We start from the raw sequence: 16,403 nt of genomic DNA, 5'->3' as shown, positions 1-16,403 counted from the left end.
CGCCGTTCATCCGTGCGTGACGGCATAACCCAGCACTTTCCTGAGCAGTGCTGCTGCTGCTGCTGCTGCTGCGAAAAGGCGAAGAGCGGAATGCGTAGTGGACTTGGCCGTATTCGTTGTTGTACTTTTTCCGTCCCCTGTGTCGAGGAAGAGCCGCACGTGTTCCATTGATGGCCGAATCGCCTCTCCACCCACCACGCCTCTTCCCTCCCTCCCTGCGTCACTTCCATCCATCTTCTGCCTGCCTGTGAGCCTCTGTCTGTGTAGCACTCGGCCACCCCTCTCTCCCTGACGAGGAAGAGAGGTCGAATTCACGCATCGAAAGTGAGGCGGCACATGACGATGGTCGACTCGGGGCGCCAGCGCAACCCCGGCGTGCTGCAGGACGACGGTGAGAAGACGCTGCACCAGTATTGGTCGCAGTTCAAGTACAAAGCGCTTAGCCTCGTGTCCGATGAGCCGCCGCCTGACACGGCGCTCCTGACGGAGATGCCGCCAGAGCAAGGATACATGGAGGGGCTCTCTGAGATGACAGACCTCACCTACACGCAGCGCATCACCGGGTTCTTCATGATGATGGGCATGGGCATCCTCTTCATCCTCCTAGGCATGGCAATGTGGTTTCGGCCGAAGAAGTTCAGCTTCTTCATGACATGCGGCAACATCTTCTGCATGTGCTCCACTATGTTCCTCGCCGGGTGCGCGCAGCAGCTGCGCAGCATGTTCGAGGCGAACCGGTTCGAAGCGGCGTGTCTGTATGTCATCTCCATTGTGATGACGTTGCTAAGCGCGCTGTGGCTCCAGTCCAAATTGCTGTGTGTGCTCTTCGCACTCGCTCAGCTGGCCTGCATCTTGTGGTACGCGCTGAGCTACATCCCCTACGCGCGTCAGACGCTGAAGATTGCACTCTCCTACGCTTCCATGATATTCGGCCCGGTGGTGAGTGTCATCGCAAAGGGCGTCAGCAGTTGCATCGGAGTCATTCTCGGCTGAGCTGCTTGTCGAAGGAGTGGAGAAGAGGAATGGAAGGGGCAAAGGGAGGAGAGAAACCCAGACAGCCCGAGCGCGAAGACGGTACTAATTCACACACGCGGACGCCGGCCCCGAGCAGCCCCGCTTCCTCCCCCCCCCCCGCCACCTCCTTCTCTCCAGCTCTGCGATGGACCACTGATCGTAAGCTGTTGAGGGGTTCCGCTTATACGTTTGCGCGATATGGACAGCTGCATCTGATGCGCTTCCCGTTGCGCGTACGTTGGCTGCGGCCGCGTTTTCTGCGCCTCGTCTCTCTTGCTCTCTCCTTCATCCCTATTGCCTTTGTGCGCGTGCTGTGCGCGCTGTGCAACTCCGCCGAGCCAAGATGAGGCGGGTCGCAGATGTGCGCGTGTACGCGCTTACAGGTGTGCGTATATATATATATATGTATATGCCTACGTATATGTGTATGTACTCCTCGCATATGGGCAAACACGGTTGCGCTTCGCTGTCGTTTGTCGACGGCCACTTGCCTATGCGGGGCTCCCTCACAGCCTACGAGCACGATGACAGGTGCGCACAGCACTTGCTGTCCCCACACCCTTTCCTCCCTCTCCCTCGCCACTCGCCACTCATTCACCCGCACAGTGTCAACAGCATCCGCACAGGCATAGGCGTGTACCGTTCTTCGTCACTGAGCAGGACCTCTTACGCAGATGCTGAGTCGAGCGTTGAGACCCCTTAGCAGCAAGTCGGTAGCCAGCGCCGTGACCCTGCCCGTCTACAACACCACGGAGGAGGGCCCCGCTGGCAGCAAGGCGTGGCGCATGTTTTACAAAGTTGGCGCCACAGACACCATAGTGTCGGCATGGCACGGCTTGCCCCTGTACGCTGGCGCTTCTGCCGATCCGCTTGTCCTCACCTGTGTGACTGAGATCCCGAAGGGCACGCGCGCGAAGCTCGAGCTGAGCAAGGAGGAGCCGTACAACCCCATCAAGCAGGACATTTTCAAAAGCAAGGAGGGGCATCCGCTGCGGTACTTCTCGTACGGCGACATGCCTTTCAACTACGGATTCCTGCCCCGCACCTGGGAGGATCCGGTGCACATCGACCCGAACACCAAGTGCAGCGGCGACGGCGACCCCGTCGACGTCGTACACATCGGCACGCCGCATCGCGTGGGCACCTACGGACCAGTGCGTATCCTCGGTGTGCTCGGTCTCATTGATGAGGGCGAGACCGACTGGAAGATCATCGTCGAGTCTGTGTCGGCGACGGCGGGCGAGGGCTACGGGACGCTGTCGAAGGTGCCGCAGGAGTTGCAAGCGACCATCATCGACTGGTTCGAGAACTATAAGGTGCCGGACGGCAAGAAGAGGAACGAGTTTGCCTTTAACAAGGCGATCAAGGATGCCGAGACGGCGCTTAGCATTGTCGCCCAGTGCGCCTCGCAGTACAACGCCTTGATGGAAGGGAAGTGCGCCAACCCGGGCTATTGGCTGCGGTAGGCGCCACATCGCCTATCATCATGCATTTCGGTGCGTGCGGTGACGGTTCGTGGGTGCTGGATAAGTGGTGTGCCACAGGTGCAGCGAAGCACTCAACGAAGACAGCGAAATGAGCGAGAAGTAGAGAAGCGGGGACTGCCCACTGCCGCGAGAGGAGGGGGCACGCACTCTGTGGGCGTTGGAGGAGGCGAAAGAAGCCGCCCCCGCCCCGCCTCGCTACCACGCCCACTCCCCACCCCAGGATGAACCCTTTCCATTTTCGCTTCGCCTTGCCCTTTTCGGTTGTCGCTCTCCTCTCGCGCACGGCACGAAAGTGAGCGAAGAAATAACAACACGCGAGTCAGCGCGCGACACGGTTGGAGATGGGGGAGGTGGAGCGTGGAGTCACTGCCTCAGTTCTCTCTCGCCCTCCCCTTACCCAGTCGTTCCTTCGTGCACTCATCAGATATCGATCGCTGCTCCTTTCTCCTACCCATCTGCGCATACACACACACACACATACATGCACTCGAATCAACGCACAGGCGAACGCACACTTGCAGAGGCGCCGACCGCCTTAATCGTTGCGGCGGCGAACTCGCCTTCAACGCCGCTTCCTTCCTCGTCCTTCTGCGAGTCCTCTGTTTTCGGGGTGACTCTGCTGTGCGGCGAGGCACAGAGCTGTTTTCTTTCTGTGAAGGACGTTGCCATGTCGGCGTTGGTGCGTGGATTGCGCGCTCTTCTCCAACGCACACGCATATATGCACATACCTCTATCTACCCCCCCCCCTTCATTTACACATCAACACCACAATCTCCTGTTTCGTCGCGCCTCCCCCCCCCCCCTTCTCTTCTCTATCGCGCTGCAGTGAGCCGTAGAAGACTGCGCTGCACTGTGGGCGCGGCAGTCCCCACCCCCTCCACCCCAACCCTCTCTGTCCCTCCTTCAAGCATATAGCTCTCTCCCCGTGTGCAAGTACCTGTGCCCACCCCGGTGCGCGTACAAACACGCACCCACGCGCATCAGCTACGGGTCTTGCCTTCTCCATCGCAGTCTCTCGACCCGCGCGCTGTAGGCTGCGTCCCCCGCACATCGACCCCCTTCTCCCTCACACACTCCTATCCCGCCGGCTTGATCGACAACTTCAAACGAACGCAACGGCAAAGGCGAAATCACCGCAAAAATGGGCAAGGCAGCGAAAGGCAGGACGGCGATGCCGGGCAAGCTGGACACAACCGAGGCAGACAAGAGAACACCCAAGTCCATCATCATCTACCGCGGCGAAGTCGGCATTCACGTGCGCTCGCTGATGCACGAGTGGCGCAACGTCTTTCTCCCGTGGAGCAGCAAGAAGCTGCACGGCAAGAACAAGTCGCTGAAGGACTTCCTCGCCGTAGCCGCCACCTTCAGCGCCTCGCACCTGCAGTTGTTTACAGCCCCGTCACAGGGGACGTCGCTGCGCATCATGCGCTTCTTCAACGGCCCCACGCTGTCGTTTCGTGTGTTGAGCTTCACCCTTCACAAGGAGATCGTCGCCAAGCAGCGCCGTCCCGTGGCAGTCGACCGGGCCGCATGGGAGGTGGCACCGATCGTCGTGCTCAACAACTTCACGCACCCCGACCTGGCGCACCGCGCGGAGGTGCCGCTGCTGACGGCCACGTTCAAGGCACTGTTTCCATCGCTCAACGTGCAGACGATTCAGAGCAGCGAAATCCAGCGCATCTGCCTCTTTCACTACGACCACGTCGAGCACGTGGTGGAGGTGCGGCACTACTACATCAACGCGCGCACCGTCGGTGTCACCAAGACAGTAAAGAAGCTCTTAGAAAACCGACGTCCCACCAAGCTAGGTACGCTGGAGAGCATCGACGAAGTGCTAGACCGCGAGGACGCCTGGTCAGACACGGACGGTGAGGGAGAGGAGGTGCCGCTTGTGCAGCCCTTCCGCCAGCATCGAGAGCAGTGCCGCGTGAAGCTGCAGGAGATCGGTCCGCGCATGACGCTGCAGCTGAGCAAGGTCGAGAACGGCTTTGCCGGCGGTGAGGTCATCTACCACCGCACCGAGAAGAAGACGCTGCGCGAGGTGCAGGTGAACGCGTCGAAGGTGCGCGCACGCAAGACGGAGAAGGCGAAGCGACGCGCCCTGCAGGATGAGAACGTGCAGCGCAAGCGTCAGAAGCGCGAAGACAAGCTCGAGCGCAAGCACCAACGTCGCGAGGCAGCCGCCGAGGCGCAGCAGGCGAACCCGTTTGAGGTAGCACACGGGGACGGCGACGGCGACGGGTACGCCGCTGGAGACGAAGAGTGAGTGAGAAGACGCCCACGGCAGTGATCAGGGACGGCTCGGCATCCCCCTCTCTCCCCCTCATCTCTTTCCCAAGCGCGGCACCTCGGCCCCTCAACGCCTTGGCCGCCTTCATCGTCGTCGCGTCTCGTGGCTGCTCCTCCCCTTCGACTGCTCACCTGCTGGCGCAGCGCATATCTCTGCCGAATGTCGCGCGTGTGCGCCGCCTACGCGTGTACGCACACGCATGTCTCTGTGTGCCGCCTCTGCCCTCCTCTCTCTCTCTCTCCTAACTTCGCCGTCTGCTTCGATTCGAAAGATGTAGGTGGGCTTAAGAGCGTGAGGGCTAGAAGAGGTCGGGGGTGAGGGCCAATACAGCTAACATCGGTGATGGCCCCGATGCAACTCGCACGCGCGCGAGTCATGTGTGTGGAGGCCCGCTAACAGCGAAGGAGTGCTAGCGGCTTATAAGGAAGCGAAATGAAGGAGAAGGAGAGCGAAGTGCAAGGAAGGGAAGAGAAGGACGCCGTCGTGGACGTCGGCGCGTGCGGGCACTTCCCTTGCCATCGAAACACAGGCTCACGCACAGTGGCTCATTCTGTTCTCTCGCCCCTCTCACACCTTCCCAGTAACGCGCTCCTGCGAGTCAAGCCGATTAAGCTCCGTGTATGTCCGTGTGAGCCCCTTCTCGTTTTTCTCTGGCATCTCTACTAAGCCGACTCGCCAAGCGATGCGCACGCATGCAGGGCATGGGCAAGCGCTCACAAGAGGGAGAAGTTAACGGAGGGGTTCGGGCAGGGCGCGTAGGGCGTCGCAAATGGCTCCGACAGCGTTTCGCTGCTTGTGTCTTCCATGTGCTTGTTTCGAGTGTACGATGACACTCCGCACCCCGCCGTCCCCACCACGTCTTCTCCTCCGGCCTTCTCCCTGGCGTATAGATGGGATGGATGCATCCCGTCGGAGCGCACGCCATGGTCAACCAGACCCGATGTCCTCCCCGACCCCCCCCCGTGCTACGTATATAGCATGCTAGTGGGCTCGCTGCACCCCTCACCACACCCCTCCCTCCGTGTCACTATCCCGCCCGCCCGCCCCGCGCGCTTTCTTTCTTCCGTGTCTCCTCCTCCGTGCACCAACTCGCACGGCGGCGCCACTCGCTGATCAGTAAAGTAATCATCGCTGCCCGGGTGGCATCACACACGCATGGATACGTGATGGTAAAAGGCGTACGTTGGACAGTGCGAGTGCTGACGACGGACTCTCGCTCTCGCTTCTCCATCTTACATCGTTCTCGCATGCCAGCGCAGGCAAGTGTGCGCCGGCCCCTGCGGACATGTATGAGTGTCCTTCTCTTTTGCGCACCGCCCACTCATCGCAGCACGCCTCTTCTCGGGGGCACGACTGTGCGACGAGATATCGGGGGCAGGGTAATCGTGTTTTCTATCCTTCGCCCAGTGCCACCGCTGTCTTGCTCCTGCCTGTCAGCGCAAGCTGTAGTTTCCTTTCTCTTGGAGAACGGGGGCCCCAGCGACATCATGGCCTCTTCTCTCTCGTCAGTTTCATCGTCTGTGCCTCCAGGGTGAGTCTCGCCCACACCACCCCCTTCATGTCTTCACCTCGTGCGACAGGAGGCTGGAAGGACGGGCATCACGGCACTCTCGTCGGTGCGCAAGTAACAGGCACATGCGTGTATCGATGCTCCTGTATGAGAGAGCCACCCTCTATGCCTGCCGTTGCGGCCCTCTCGGTGTAGGCGGGGCACGACCGCGCACAGGGACACCGCCCCCCCCCTCCCAGCAGTCGGGTCTGCGGAGACGAATGTGCGGACTCGCTCAATGGCCTCGATGCAACTCCCCCCCCCCCTCCCCCTCCGTCCATCTCTCTCCCACTGGCGACGAAACGGAAGTATTCGCCAGCGTACACGCCCAGTCTGATACGCACCCAGGCGCGGGCACATCTCCGCTCACAAACATACGGAGAGAAAGCACACGTCTACGGCTGTGTGCGTGTGCGTGTCCCCCCCCCCACACACACACACACCACCGCCCACTCCGGGGTGGTATTCTTAGCGCAGAGAGGTCTGCAGAGGTTGTCGCTATCACGGTAGACAGCGACACGCTCGTCAAAGGCAGTCGACATCGTTCAAGCATCAAATCGAGTCCGTGCCGGCGTGTGCCTCCGCGTGTGACGGAGGGCTGACAGTCAGCCGGCTGCCGGCAAACGATCGGCTCATCGGTCTTCTGGTAGGAGGGGGATGCTGGCCGACATCGTCAAGTACGCGCGGTGGCTCTGGGATGCCGTGCTGCTCCCGTACGTCATCACTTCCATATCGAGCCTTGCCTCGGATGGCTGGGAGTCCTTCATCCACCTGAAGGAGAGCGTCATCGTGCTCTTCTTCTTCCTGTGCGGCTGGAGCCACCGCACCTTCCCGCTGTCGCGGTCAGCTGTGGAAGCGCAGCGATCTGCGGCGACCGCTGCTGAATCGACGCGTGCGAGTGCTCGCATGACGCAGTGGAGATACGGCTGTGTTAGCGAGGGGGAAGACAACGACGCCGACAGCGAGGCGGACGTGAAAGGGGCGCGGCAGGTAAGCGTTTCCGTGGCCGCCGCTTCAGTGACAGAAGGCGCCACAGCTTCGGGGCAGTGCGCCGGCGAGGGCACCAGCAGGCGCGACGGCATCAATGATGGGCTACCGCTCATTCAGCGCCGCCTGCTGTTTGGCAAGAAGGGCGAAGTGGAAGGGTGGATGTCGGCTGTGCGCAGTCGCCTCCTCGTCCCGCCGCATCACCCGCTGTGCACCTCACGCAGTCTTCACCAGCTCGTGAGCATCGTGGTCGGCCCCATCCAGCAGCCGACGGTGTCGACGATGCCAACGCGTCACCCGGAACCGCAGTGGCCGCCGCACTTTTTGCGTACGAGCAGCAGCGGCGGCGGTACCGGCGGTAGCAGTTTGCTGGGCGACCCGTCGACGGACGACAACAGCAGCTCTAATTCGAGCGCTGCACCTCACACGCTGCGGCACCGCACAAACGCGGCGGCGGCGGCACGATACCGCCAGGCCTCCTCGGTCGTCTACAAGCGCGTGAGCAGCCGCAACCTGGACTTTTCGAGCTCGTGCGTCGCGCCACACCTCATAGCGAGCATCACGGCCCACCATGTGCTGAGCTACCCGGCTACGCGGCAGAAGGTGCTGGTCATCGACCTTGACGAGACTCTGTGCCACGTCTCCACCACCACGGCGAACATGGCAGGCCCGCCGACTTTCTCGGAGGTCATCCCGACCGCCTCGGGGGCGGAGCTCTTCCACGTGTGGGAACGGCCGTACGCCCGCCTCTTTCTCTCCACAGCCGCGAAGCTCTTTAACCTCGTCCTGTTCACATCCGCGTCGAAGCCGTACGCCGACACCATCCTGCAGCGCATCGACCCGGACCGTCTCTTGAAGTACCGCTACTACCGGCAGGACTGCCGGCTTGTCCCGCGGGGGCTGCTGCGCAAGATGTGCGCGGCAGCAGGCATGCGTGGACTGCCCCTGGGGTCGGGTGGGGCTGAAGGCCGCAGCAGCGTGGCGTGTGGCTCCAGCGATTGCGACCGCAGTGGAGGCGGCGGCAGCGGTAGCGTCGCCGGAGGTGGTGTGTACGGCAGCAGCAGCAGCGCCAGGCCGTTGGGCCGCCTCTCCTCAGCGGCCAGCATTGGCGGCCGCCACAGCGGTTCTACGACCAACACCGACGATGACGTCAACGGGAGCGGTCGCGGCGGTAAGGGCTCCACACGTGCGTGGGGCAACACACTCTCTTCCGAGGCCAAGGTATCCTTGCTGGGCAGCGGTGGGTCGGCAGCCGGCGACCATGCAATGACGGCATCTGTGCTTGCTGGCACAGCTGCCGACCGCGGCGGCGTCGACACGGGCCTTCCCGCCGTGGAGAAGGCTGCAATGAACGAGCACGCCAAGGTACTAGTGAAGGACCTGCGGCTGCTCAAGGTGCCGCCGGAGCTGCTTGTCATGATCGACAACTCGGAGGAGTGCACGCTCGTGAACCCGGAGAACGCTCTGGTCATACCCCCGTACATCCCTGCATTGTCCAAGATGGCCCCACCGGCGCGCGAGACAACGCGGCGACGTGGGAGCCGCGGTCACGACGAGCAAGGTAGCGGTGGTGGCGCTGTGGAGGTGCAGCCGCAGAACAGTCTCAAGATCAGCGACGATGATGCAGGCGGTCCATTAGAGGGACGCACCGCTACAGACGCGTCGTCAAATGTGGATGACAGCGGTGCCGGTCGTGTGCAAGCCGCAGACGACGACGACATCACAGGCGGAAGCTCAGACGATTCCAGCGCGGCTGACGACATCGCCGCCAACGACGGTACCGAGGACGACGAGGATGAAGTGCTGCTTGCGCTGCTGTCACTGCTGGAGTGCCTGCTGGTGGTTCCCGACGTGCGGTCGATCCTGCGGCACGGCAGGCTCTATTAGGCCTACTGTGAGCCTCATGAGTGCATTGGTGAAATTTCCGGCGTTCGATGCGCGGATGCCTGCCAAGTGATTCTCGTGTCTTCTCGCCTCCCTTTCGGTCTGTTGTTGGTCGGGCGTGTGTGTGTGTGTGTGTGTGTGTGTGAGTGTGTGGTGCCCAGGTCATGTGCTGGCTTGAACGGAGACGCCCTCGCCCTTTTTGTGCGTATATCATCGTGCCTGTGACGGGTGTACTGCCCTCAACACCTCACCGCCGCCGTCGCTGCAGTGCCTCCCCTTCCCTTTCTCCAACCCCTCCCTCTCCCTCTCCCTCTCCCTTCACCATCACGCCGTGCCCGCCGCTGCATCGAGAAGTCATGCGCAAGTGCATATACGCACCCGCGTACACGGATAGAGCTGCCTGGAAAAGCACAACCCCGCCGGCTCCCCTGCGCCCCGCCACCGCGGCACGGCCGGCTGACCACTCGACTAGGAACGCGAAGAAGAGGAAAATCCGAGGCCTGGCCGCACTCCCAAGCGTTCATTACCGACCGTGCAGACACACTCACAGACGCAGACGACAGGCAGGCAGACACGGAGAGCGCCTTACATATCTCCTTGAAGAGCTCACCCTGAAACGGGTGCGCCGACACGCACGTAACACATACGCACATACACTTGCCCCAGGGGGGAGCGGGGGGCGCCGCCTCCAGCGACCGTAGACGATGTCCTCCCGAATGTACGCGCGGCTCTCTCAGCGTCCCTCGTCGTCGGCGTCGTCGAGCCTGGCGCGCCGCGTGTGGCACGTGCCACTCGGGGCCGTCAAAGTCACTGATGGCGCCGAAGCAGCAGCCGTGGTAGCAAGGACAGCTTCTTCCGCGCCGCTCCTCACACCTGCGCGGACGTACATGCATGTTGGCGCGCTGACTACTTCAGGAGTGATGCTGGCGGCGTCTGCGAAGAAGACAACAAGGCGTCAGGTCGTCTCCGCCGCTGATGACGGTGTACCTGCAGTGACGGCGAAGAAGCCGAAGAAGCAGCGAGCAACTCGGCAGCAGGCCGCGGCACCGCCAGCTGCAAGCGCTCCAGTTGAGCGCGCCGTGCACCTCAGCGATGCTGTGCAGGAGTGGGCGACGCTCCGGCGTCGCTGTCGCTGGCAGCGGCGCCACTTAGTTGCCGCTGGAGCGTCCTCATCCTCGGCAAACGTAGCAGCGTCGGAGCGCAGCATGACGGCGGGTAACGCCGCAGGCGTGAGCCGTGGGGGTAACACGGCCTCCACCGGGGGCGGCGGTGGCGCGCTGCCAGCGGAGATAAGCGTGGCTGAACGCACGCAGCTGTTATCCGCCCTCGCGAACGAGCCGAACGCGTATCCGCAGCTGTACGCCATGTTTTACCCACGAGGACACGCGAACGTCGACGGCGCTCTGCGCACCAGCCTCGCCTCGCCCACAGCGGTTGGGGAGACACGGTGGCACATAGAGGGCACGCCGGCTTTGGTGCGCAGCGAGGCCGTAGCGATGGAGCTGTTCACGCTGCTGCACGTTCACCACCAAGTTGTGGGCCATTCGGACGATGTCGCCGAGCTCAACGAGGCAGCATGGTCCGCATACCTGTCGGCGCTGCAGGCGCGACTTGAAGCCGATATGGGGCAACCGGCGCGGCAGCAGTGCACTTCTCTGGCGCTCGTCTTGCGGACACTCATGGACGTGCACCGAGGGCAGATGGACAGGCCGACGACCATCGCGCTGAGCCAGCGCCTGAACAGGGAGCAACAGGTTCAGAGCCGAGAAGAAATCGCCCTCCGCAGGCGCGTGCTCGAGGCGCTCACGCGGCTGATGGCACCGACGCACGCGCTCGTCCGACAGCTTGAGGAGGCGGCGAGAAGCGAGACGGGAAAGTTGTCATCACCGTCCTCCGTGGAAAGCACGTATGGCGACGCAACCACCTTGCTCTTGATGGCTGCTGTCGGTGCGGTGGCCGTGGAGGCCGCCTCTGCGCTGTCGCACTCAAAGCCGGTGGCGGCATCTGTCGGAGTCTCTCCCATCAATGCGGTCCTCGTGGACGAGTGGACCACGTGGCGCGACAACGCGCGTGGCCGGCTGGCGTCGCACCTTCAAGCGCTCGAGGCATCCGTCCACAAAAGCGGTCTTGATGTGGTAGCGGCGGTGTTTGTAGACATCCTGCGCTGCATGCGGTGGATCGAGGAGCTTGGCGTGGTCCTCCTACCGGCAATGGGAAGTGCAATGGAGAAGACGTGCCAGCGAATCCTGCTTCAGGCATGTCGATGCGCGGAGACCGTCGAGGGCGCAGACCTCTTCGAGTACATCTGCACACCAGCGGTGACGGCGGAGCTGCGCCGACTCTCACCGGAGCGCACCAGTTACGCGCAGATCATTACGGACGTGTGCACCGTTGCTGCCGCCTACCTCCGGCAGCGACCGCAGCGTGTGCCGCAGTTGGTGGAACATCTGGAAAAGGAGCACCGCGATGTGCTAGCGAAGGCTGGTGCCCCTCGCGCACCACCTGCGCGCCCGCCGCTGCATAGCCCACTGACGGAGCTGCTGTACGCGATGCTGTGCGCTGGCTTCCCACCAGAGTCGCTGCTCACCAGCAGTCTCTGCGTATCGCTGCCGCCGCGCGATGTCATCGACGTGGTGCGGGCGGTGAACCGCTTCTCCGCATTGTGCGCCACGACTCCTCTGCCGGTCCGCACGCGCGCGGTGCTCGTGGATCAAGTGGCAGGGATGCTGGCGCAGTGCAACAAGGACAGCTACCGCGTCGTCGTCAGCTCCACAGACGAGCTTGGGGAAGGGGACGCCGCAGCGCAGGAGGAAGCAAGGGTGATCGCCGTTGCAGCAGCAGGAAAGGGTAGCAGGCATAAAGGCGCTGCTGCCAGCACCTTCAACTTGATGCAGCGCATGGCAGCGGGTGCGGCTGGCGCGGCGGTGCTGCCTGGCGCGTCTGTTGTGCTGTCTGCGACCGCGATGCTGAGCCCGCAGTCGCAGGCGGCCGCCGCGGCCCGGATGCGCCGTGTAAGGAACAGCAGTAAACGCAGCCAGCGGCGAACTTCCTCGGACGCCACCGACGGCGACGCAATGGCTACGGTCGCCTCGGCAATACTTACGCCAGCGTTGTACCAGCGACAGGTGAACCATCTCCTCTTCGTTGGTCTGGAGGCGCTTGTCGAGTGTCTTCTCCGTGGCGACGCCGCGGCTGTCGAGATGCTGACGCAGGCGCTGCTGCCGCTGCTGCAGCGTGAAGGGCGGGAGGCGGCGCTGGCCGATGCGCTCGAGGTCGTCTGGGAGGGCTTCCGTTCTCGGCTGACGGAGATGGGCTGCGATGACGTGAGGGACCTCACCAGTGGCAGCCTGCGCAGTCCCGCCTTGGCAGCCGCTACTGCCGGGAGGAGCGGTCGATCCCCAGCACTCCCCGTAGCCCTGTCGGAAGACGTGGAGAAGGCCCTGGCGCTGTTGCCGGCGCTCTTCCTGCCACGCCTCACGGAGTCGGCGGTGAAATTGCTGGGGTCAGGCCTGGAGGGTGCTGGCTCTGGAGGCGGTGCCGGCACGAGCAAGGCAACTGGATCTCTTAGCCGCAGCACTGTCGGGTGTCATCATCACTCGCCTACCGCCGCGACGGTACCGATGTCGGTGGAGGAGCTGACAGAGGTGGCGCTGCGGCTGAGCACAGCAGCCATTCTGTGCGGCATGCCGGCCGACACCGTCGCCCAGCTCACGGCCTTACACAGTACGCTGAATAAGTCGCACGGCAAGGCTGCCGGTGCCGGCGCTGGGGACGGTGGTCAGGGCGACGCAGCAGGCGCGGTCGCGTGGGCGTTTGCGGTCGTGGAGCGGCTGGAGCGACTGCTATCGCAGCTGTCGCGGCAGTCGCAGGGCTTGACGCGGCATCCGCACTCCGCCCACGCGCGCAACAGCGGCCTCGCCGTTTATCAGCTGCTGACCATCTACATCGCCTCCACAGCCGCCGTCGCGAACAGCATGACCCAGTCGAGTAGATCTTCCGCCGCGTCCGCCAGCACGACTCGGCAGCGGTATCGACACTACCTGCTGACGGTGGTGCACCTGCTGTACCGCCTGCGCACCGAGTACACGGTGGTGGTGGAGCCGGCCGCGCTGCGCATGTTCCGCTTAGACGTATTTGACCCCGCGCTGACAGCCGTCATGTGCACCTCTTCCCGCGGTGCCGTTGCGACGCCAGCGCTGCCGATGCCACTCACGACGCTGACCGAGGTGATGGTGGTCACGTGCGTCGCGGACAGTGTCCAGCACGTCTCTCCTGCCCTGGTGCGTGGCGTGGTGGCGGCGGTGGAGCAGCACCTGAAGGTGCGGGCCACGGCCCTGCAGATGCCTGAGGAGGGCCCCCGCGCGGAGTCGACTGCGAATACCGCCGATGTTGCCGACACCGCGACTGGGGTGTTGGCAACGCAGCTGCTCTGTGCTGCTGCCACGCTGTGCCTCCGCGCTGATGACGCGCTCACGTCGATGCTGCTACAGTTGCTGGACCTGATGAGTCCGCTGCTTGCCACGTCGCAGGCCATGACGGTGCTGCAGCGCCTGCACGCGACTGGCGCACCGCTGCCGGCGCCGCCGGTGCGGCGGCTCATTGAGCGCCTTGTTGTAGCTCTACGCCAGGACTTGCATGCAGCGACGGAGTCTGGCGGCGGCGCAGCAACCGCAACGCGGCGTGCGACGACGGTGGCACAGCGCATCACCATCCTACACATCCTCAGCGCTGTGCAGAGGACCGCTGAGGCGGCCGTCGACGACGGCGACGCGGCGACGCTCCTGCAGCTGCTGCGTACCGTCCCGTACGGACCACTGCTCCAGTCCTTCTTGAAGCCGCAGGAGCTCGCGCAGCGCCGCTATACGGTGGGCGAGTGTGGCGCTCTTGTCGAGGTCGTCGCACACCTCACCGCTGGCGAAGCTGGCGCAGCCAAGGGCAGCAGCTCACAGCGTGGCCTGACCGGAGGGATTGATGGGGCGGCGACGGAGGCGAAGGCCGTGGCCTCGGACGAAGCGCGGCAACCGCAGCAGTCTCCACCGAGAGAAGCAAAGGCGGAGCCCATAGCCTCGGCGACAGCGCGCTGGACGGCGTCGGAGGCAGAGGCAGCGCGACTGCTGCCGCGAACCCTCGCCGTCTACGCACTGCAGGCAGTGCAGCTGCCGTACAATGTGCACGACATTCCGCTGCTGCTGCGCGGCTACGCGGCGCTGTCGGGTGAGAGCCAGCTGCAGCAGCAGGTGCTGCGCGGATTCGTCTCGCGCACCATGCGCGCTGCCCCGACGCTGACACCGGACGAGATCGTCCTGTGCGTTGAGGCCTACTGCGCGGGTGGCGTATATCATCAACAGCTCTACGGCGTCCTGCTCGGTCGAGTCGCTGACATGGGGCGCAAGTTTTCGCTGGAGCTCTCGGTGCGTCTGCTGCGTTGCGGCACGCAGGCCGGTAACGCGAGCGTGCGCACAGTGTGCGTGACGGCGGTGCAGCCGATCTTCTCTGCGCAGGTGCGCGGGCTGTTGCAGAACGACCCGCACATGCTCGTATCGGTCGCCTCGACTGCCTTGGCCATCCTCCACTGCCTGCGGGATTGCTTCCCGCACGATGACATCGGCGCTGCTGTACTCGCCAACGTCGCGCGCTACCACCACGATGCGAGCCTGCCAGTGGTGAAGGCTGCCTTGGAACTGGCGGAGCGACGCGGCTCGACGGACTACGACGTCGTGCACATCCTTGCCCGGCACTGCACGGAGCGGGTGCTGCCCGCCTGCTCCCCCGCGGAGCTGGCAAACGTGTCGCACCTGCTGATCGCGTGCGGGCTGCGCACGGCGGCGGTGATGGAGGCTACGTACAGGCGGCTCAGCGAGTCGGTGCATACCATGCAAGCGCACAGCCTCAGTCGACTGGCGCAAGGGCTGCTGCGCGCCTCTGTGGAGGTCGACACGGCGGTCATGGAGAAGGTGTGCAAGCGTATCGTGGAGCTGGCCGAGGAGAGTGCCATGGAGGCCAGCGGTGATTTTGCCGCCGCTGCCCCTCTGACAATGTGGCAGGTATGCGTGCTGCTTCAGCTGCTGCGCAGCGTCGCCGGTCGCGTCATGACGACTGTCATGACGACGGTGGACGCCCTTCTCACCTATGTGCAGCGAATGGTTCTGCAGGAACGGCGCGATGGCGAGCCCCTCCATGGCGACCAGCCGCCGTCGTACCAGCCACCGCAGCTCCTGGCAGGGATGACCCTACGCGAGGTGGAAGCCGTCCTCCGCTGCTGCATCGATCTCTCAAGCATGCCGAAGCGGTTCCAGCGACTCACCTACAGCCTCGCCGACTACACGGCCTACGTAATGGCGCAAGACGCCTCGTCACTTGCCGCTTCTGGAGGGGGCAGCGAAGGCCGCCTCCCGAACTCGACGGCAGACCGCCTGCTCAACGGCACGCTGTCGTCGACCTCCTCGGCGTCGACGCGGTCCATCGGTGCCGCGTCCCTCTCCGCTACGCCCGCGTGGCAAACGGACCTGATCCTCTTGGTCGACCTTAGCAGTCTCTTCATCCGCCTTGGCGAGGCCGCACACCCGGTCGTCCAGCAGCTCTTCGAGCGACAGTACGATCGCCGCGGTATCCTGCTCCAGCGCGCGCTGCTCGTTAAGACGACGAAGCAGTCGCTGGAGGCTGCTGGGCGTGACGTGCACCCAGCGCTGTACAAGCTCGTCGTCGATGGAGAGCTGCTGTGACACGGTGGCCCACTGGCAGCAGCTATCAAGCCTTACCTATCCACACCCCGTCCATGCACGTGTCCTTCACCTGTTCCCTCGTCGTTCGTATTTGTTCGGCATCCGTCTGTCTGTGTCTCATAATGTGAGCTGGGAGGCCTCCGTCTGTGCGCGCATGTGTGCACGGGTCTTGTGTGGCCCTCACTCTTCTCTCTTCTCCCCATCACAGAAGCAGCCCCGACTCGACTGGCATGGTCATCGCTGTCGGCCATTACGCAGGTGCGAGCGCATGCACTTGGGGCCGTGAAGTTGGGCCGGCATCCGCTACAGTGACTAGTGAACGACGGGCAGCGGTCTCGTTCGTGTGGCGAAGGCACTCTCTGTGTCTGTCTACGCGGGTGTGGGCGTGTTACCGGTTCACGTGCGCGATGTGGAAGGAGGAGCCGCGCGTCGGAAGCAACCCTCCGCACCCCTCTCTCGCACGCGTAGG

General features: G+C 63.6%; 5 protein-coding genes across 5 annotated transcripts; all 5 read left to right on the top strand.

Moving 5' to 3' along the window:
* Positions 1-336: 336 nt before the first annotated feature.
* Positions 337-993, top strand: LMJF_03_0920 (conserved hypothetical protein; the record flags this gene model as incomplete). The annotated part of the gene is made up of 1 exon (XM_003721720.1): positions 337-993. The coding sequence occupies one exon, from the start codon at positions 337-339 to the stop codon at positions 991-993; it is 657 nt and encodes a 218-aa protein (XP_003721768.1).
* Positions 994-1,799: 806 nt separating this feature from the next.
* LMJF_03_0910 (putative inorganic pyrophosphatase) lies at positions 1,800-2,480 on the top strand (the record flags this gene model as incomplete). The annotated part of the gene is made up of 1 exon (XM_003721719.1): positions 1,800-2,480. The coding sequence occupies one exon, from the start codon at positions 1,800-1,802 to the stop codon at positions 2,478-2,480; it is 681 nt and encodes a 226-aa protein (XP_003721767.1).
* Positions 2,481-3,643: 1,163 nt separating this feature from the next.
* On the top strand, positions 3,644-4,768 carry LMJF_03_0900 (putative peter pan protein; the record flags this gene model as incomplete). Its single annotated transcript, XM_003721718.1, has 1 exon — positions 3,644-4,768. The coding sequence occupies one exon, from the start codon at positions 3,644-3,646 to the stop codon at positions 4,766-4,768; it is 1,125 nt and encodes a 374-aa protein (XP_003721766.1).
* A 2,230-nt stretch (positions 4,769-6,998) lies between these two features.
* Positions 6,999-9,215, top strand: LMJF_03_0890 (conserved hypothetical protein; the record flags this gene model as incomplete). Its single annotated transcript, XM_003721717.1, has 1 exon — positions 6,999-9,215. One exon carries the CDS (start codon positions 6,999-7,001, stop codon positions 9,213-9,215), a length of 2,217 nt encoding a protein of 738 aa, XP_003721765.1.
* Positions 9,216-10,132: 917 nt separating this feature from the next.
* On the top strand, positions 10,133-15,934 carry LMJF_03_0880 (conserved hypothetical protein; the record flags this gene model as incomplete). Its single annotated transcript, XM_003721716.1, has 1 exon — positions 10,133-15,934. One exon carries the CDS (start codon positions 10,133-10,135, stop codon positions 15,932-15,934), a length of 5,802 nt encoding a protein of 1,933 aa, XP_003721764.1.
* Between the last annotated feature and the right edge of the window lie 469 nt (positions 15,935-16,403).

Source organism: Leishmania major, chromosome 3 (genome assembly GCF_000002725.2).
Source record: "Leishmania major strain Friedlin complete genome, chromosome 3".
Classification (NCBI taxonomy): Eukaryota; Euglenozoa; class Kinetoplastea; order Trypanosomatida; family Trypanosomatidae; genus Leishmania; species Leishmania major.
This window is presented reverse-complemented; position numbering and strand designations above follow the sequence as displayed.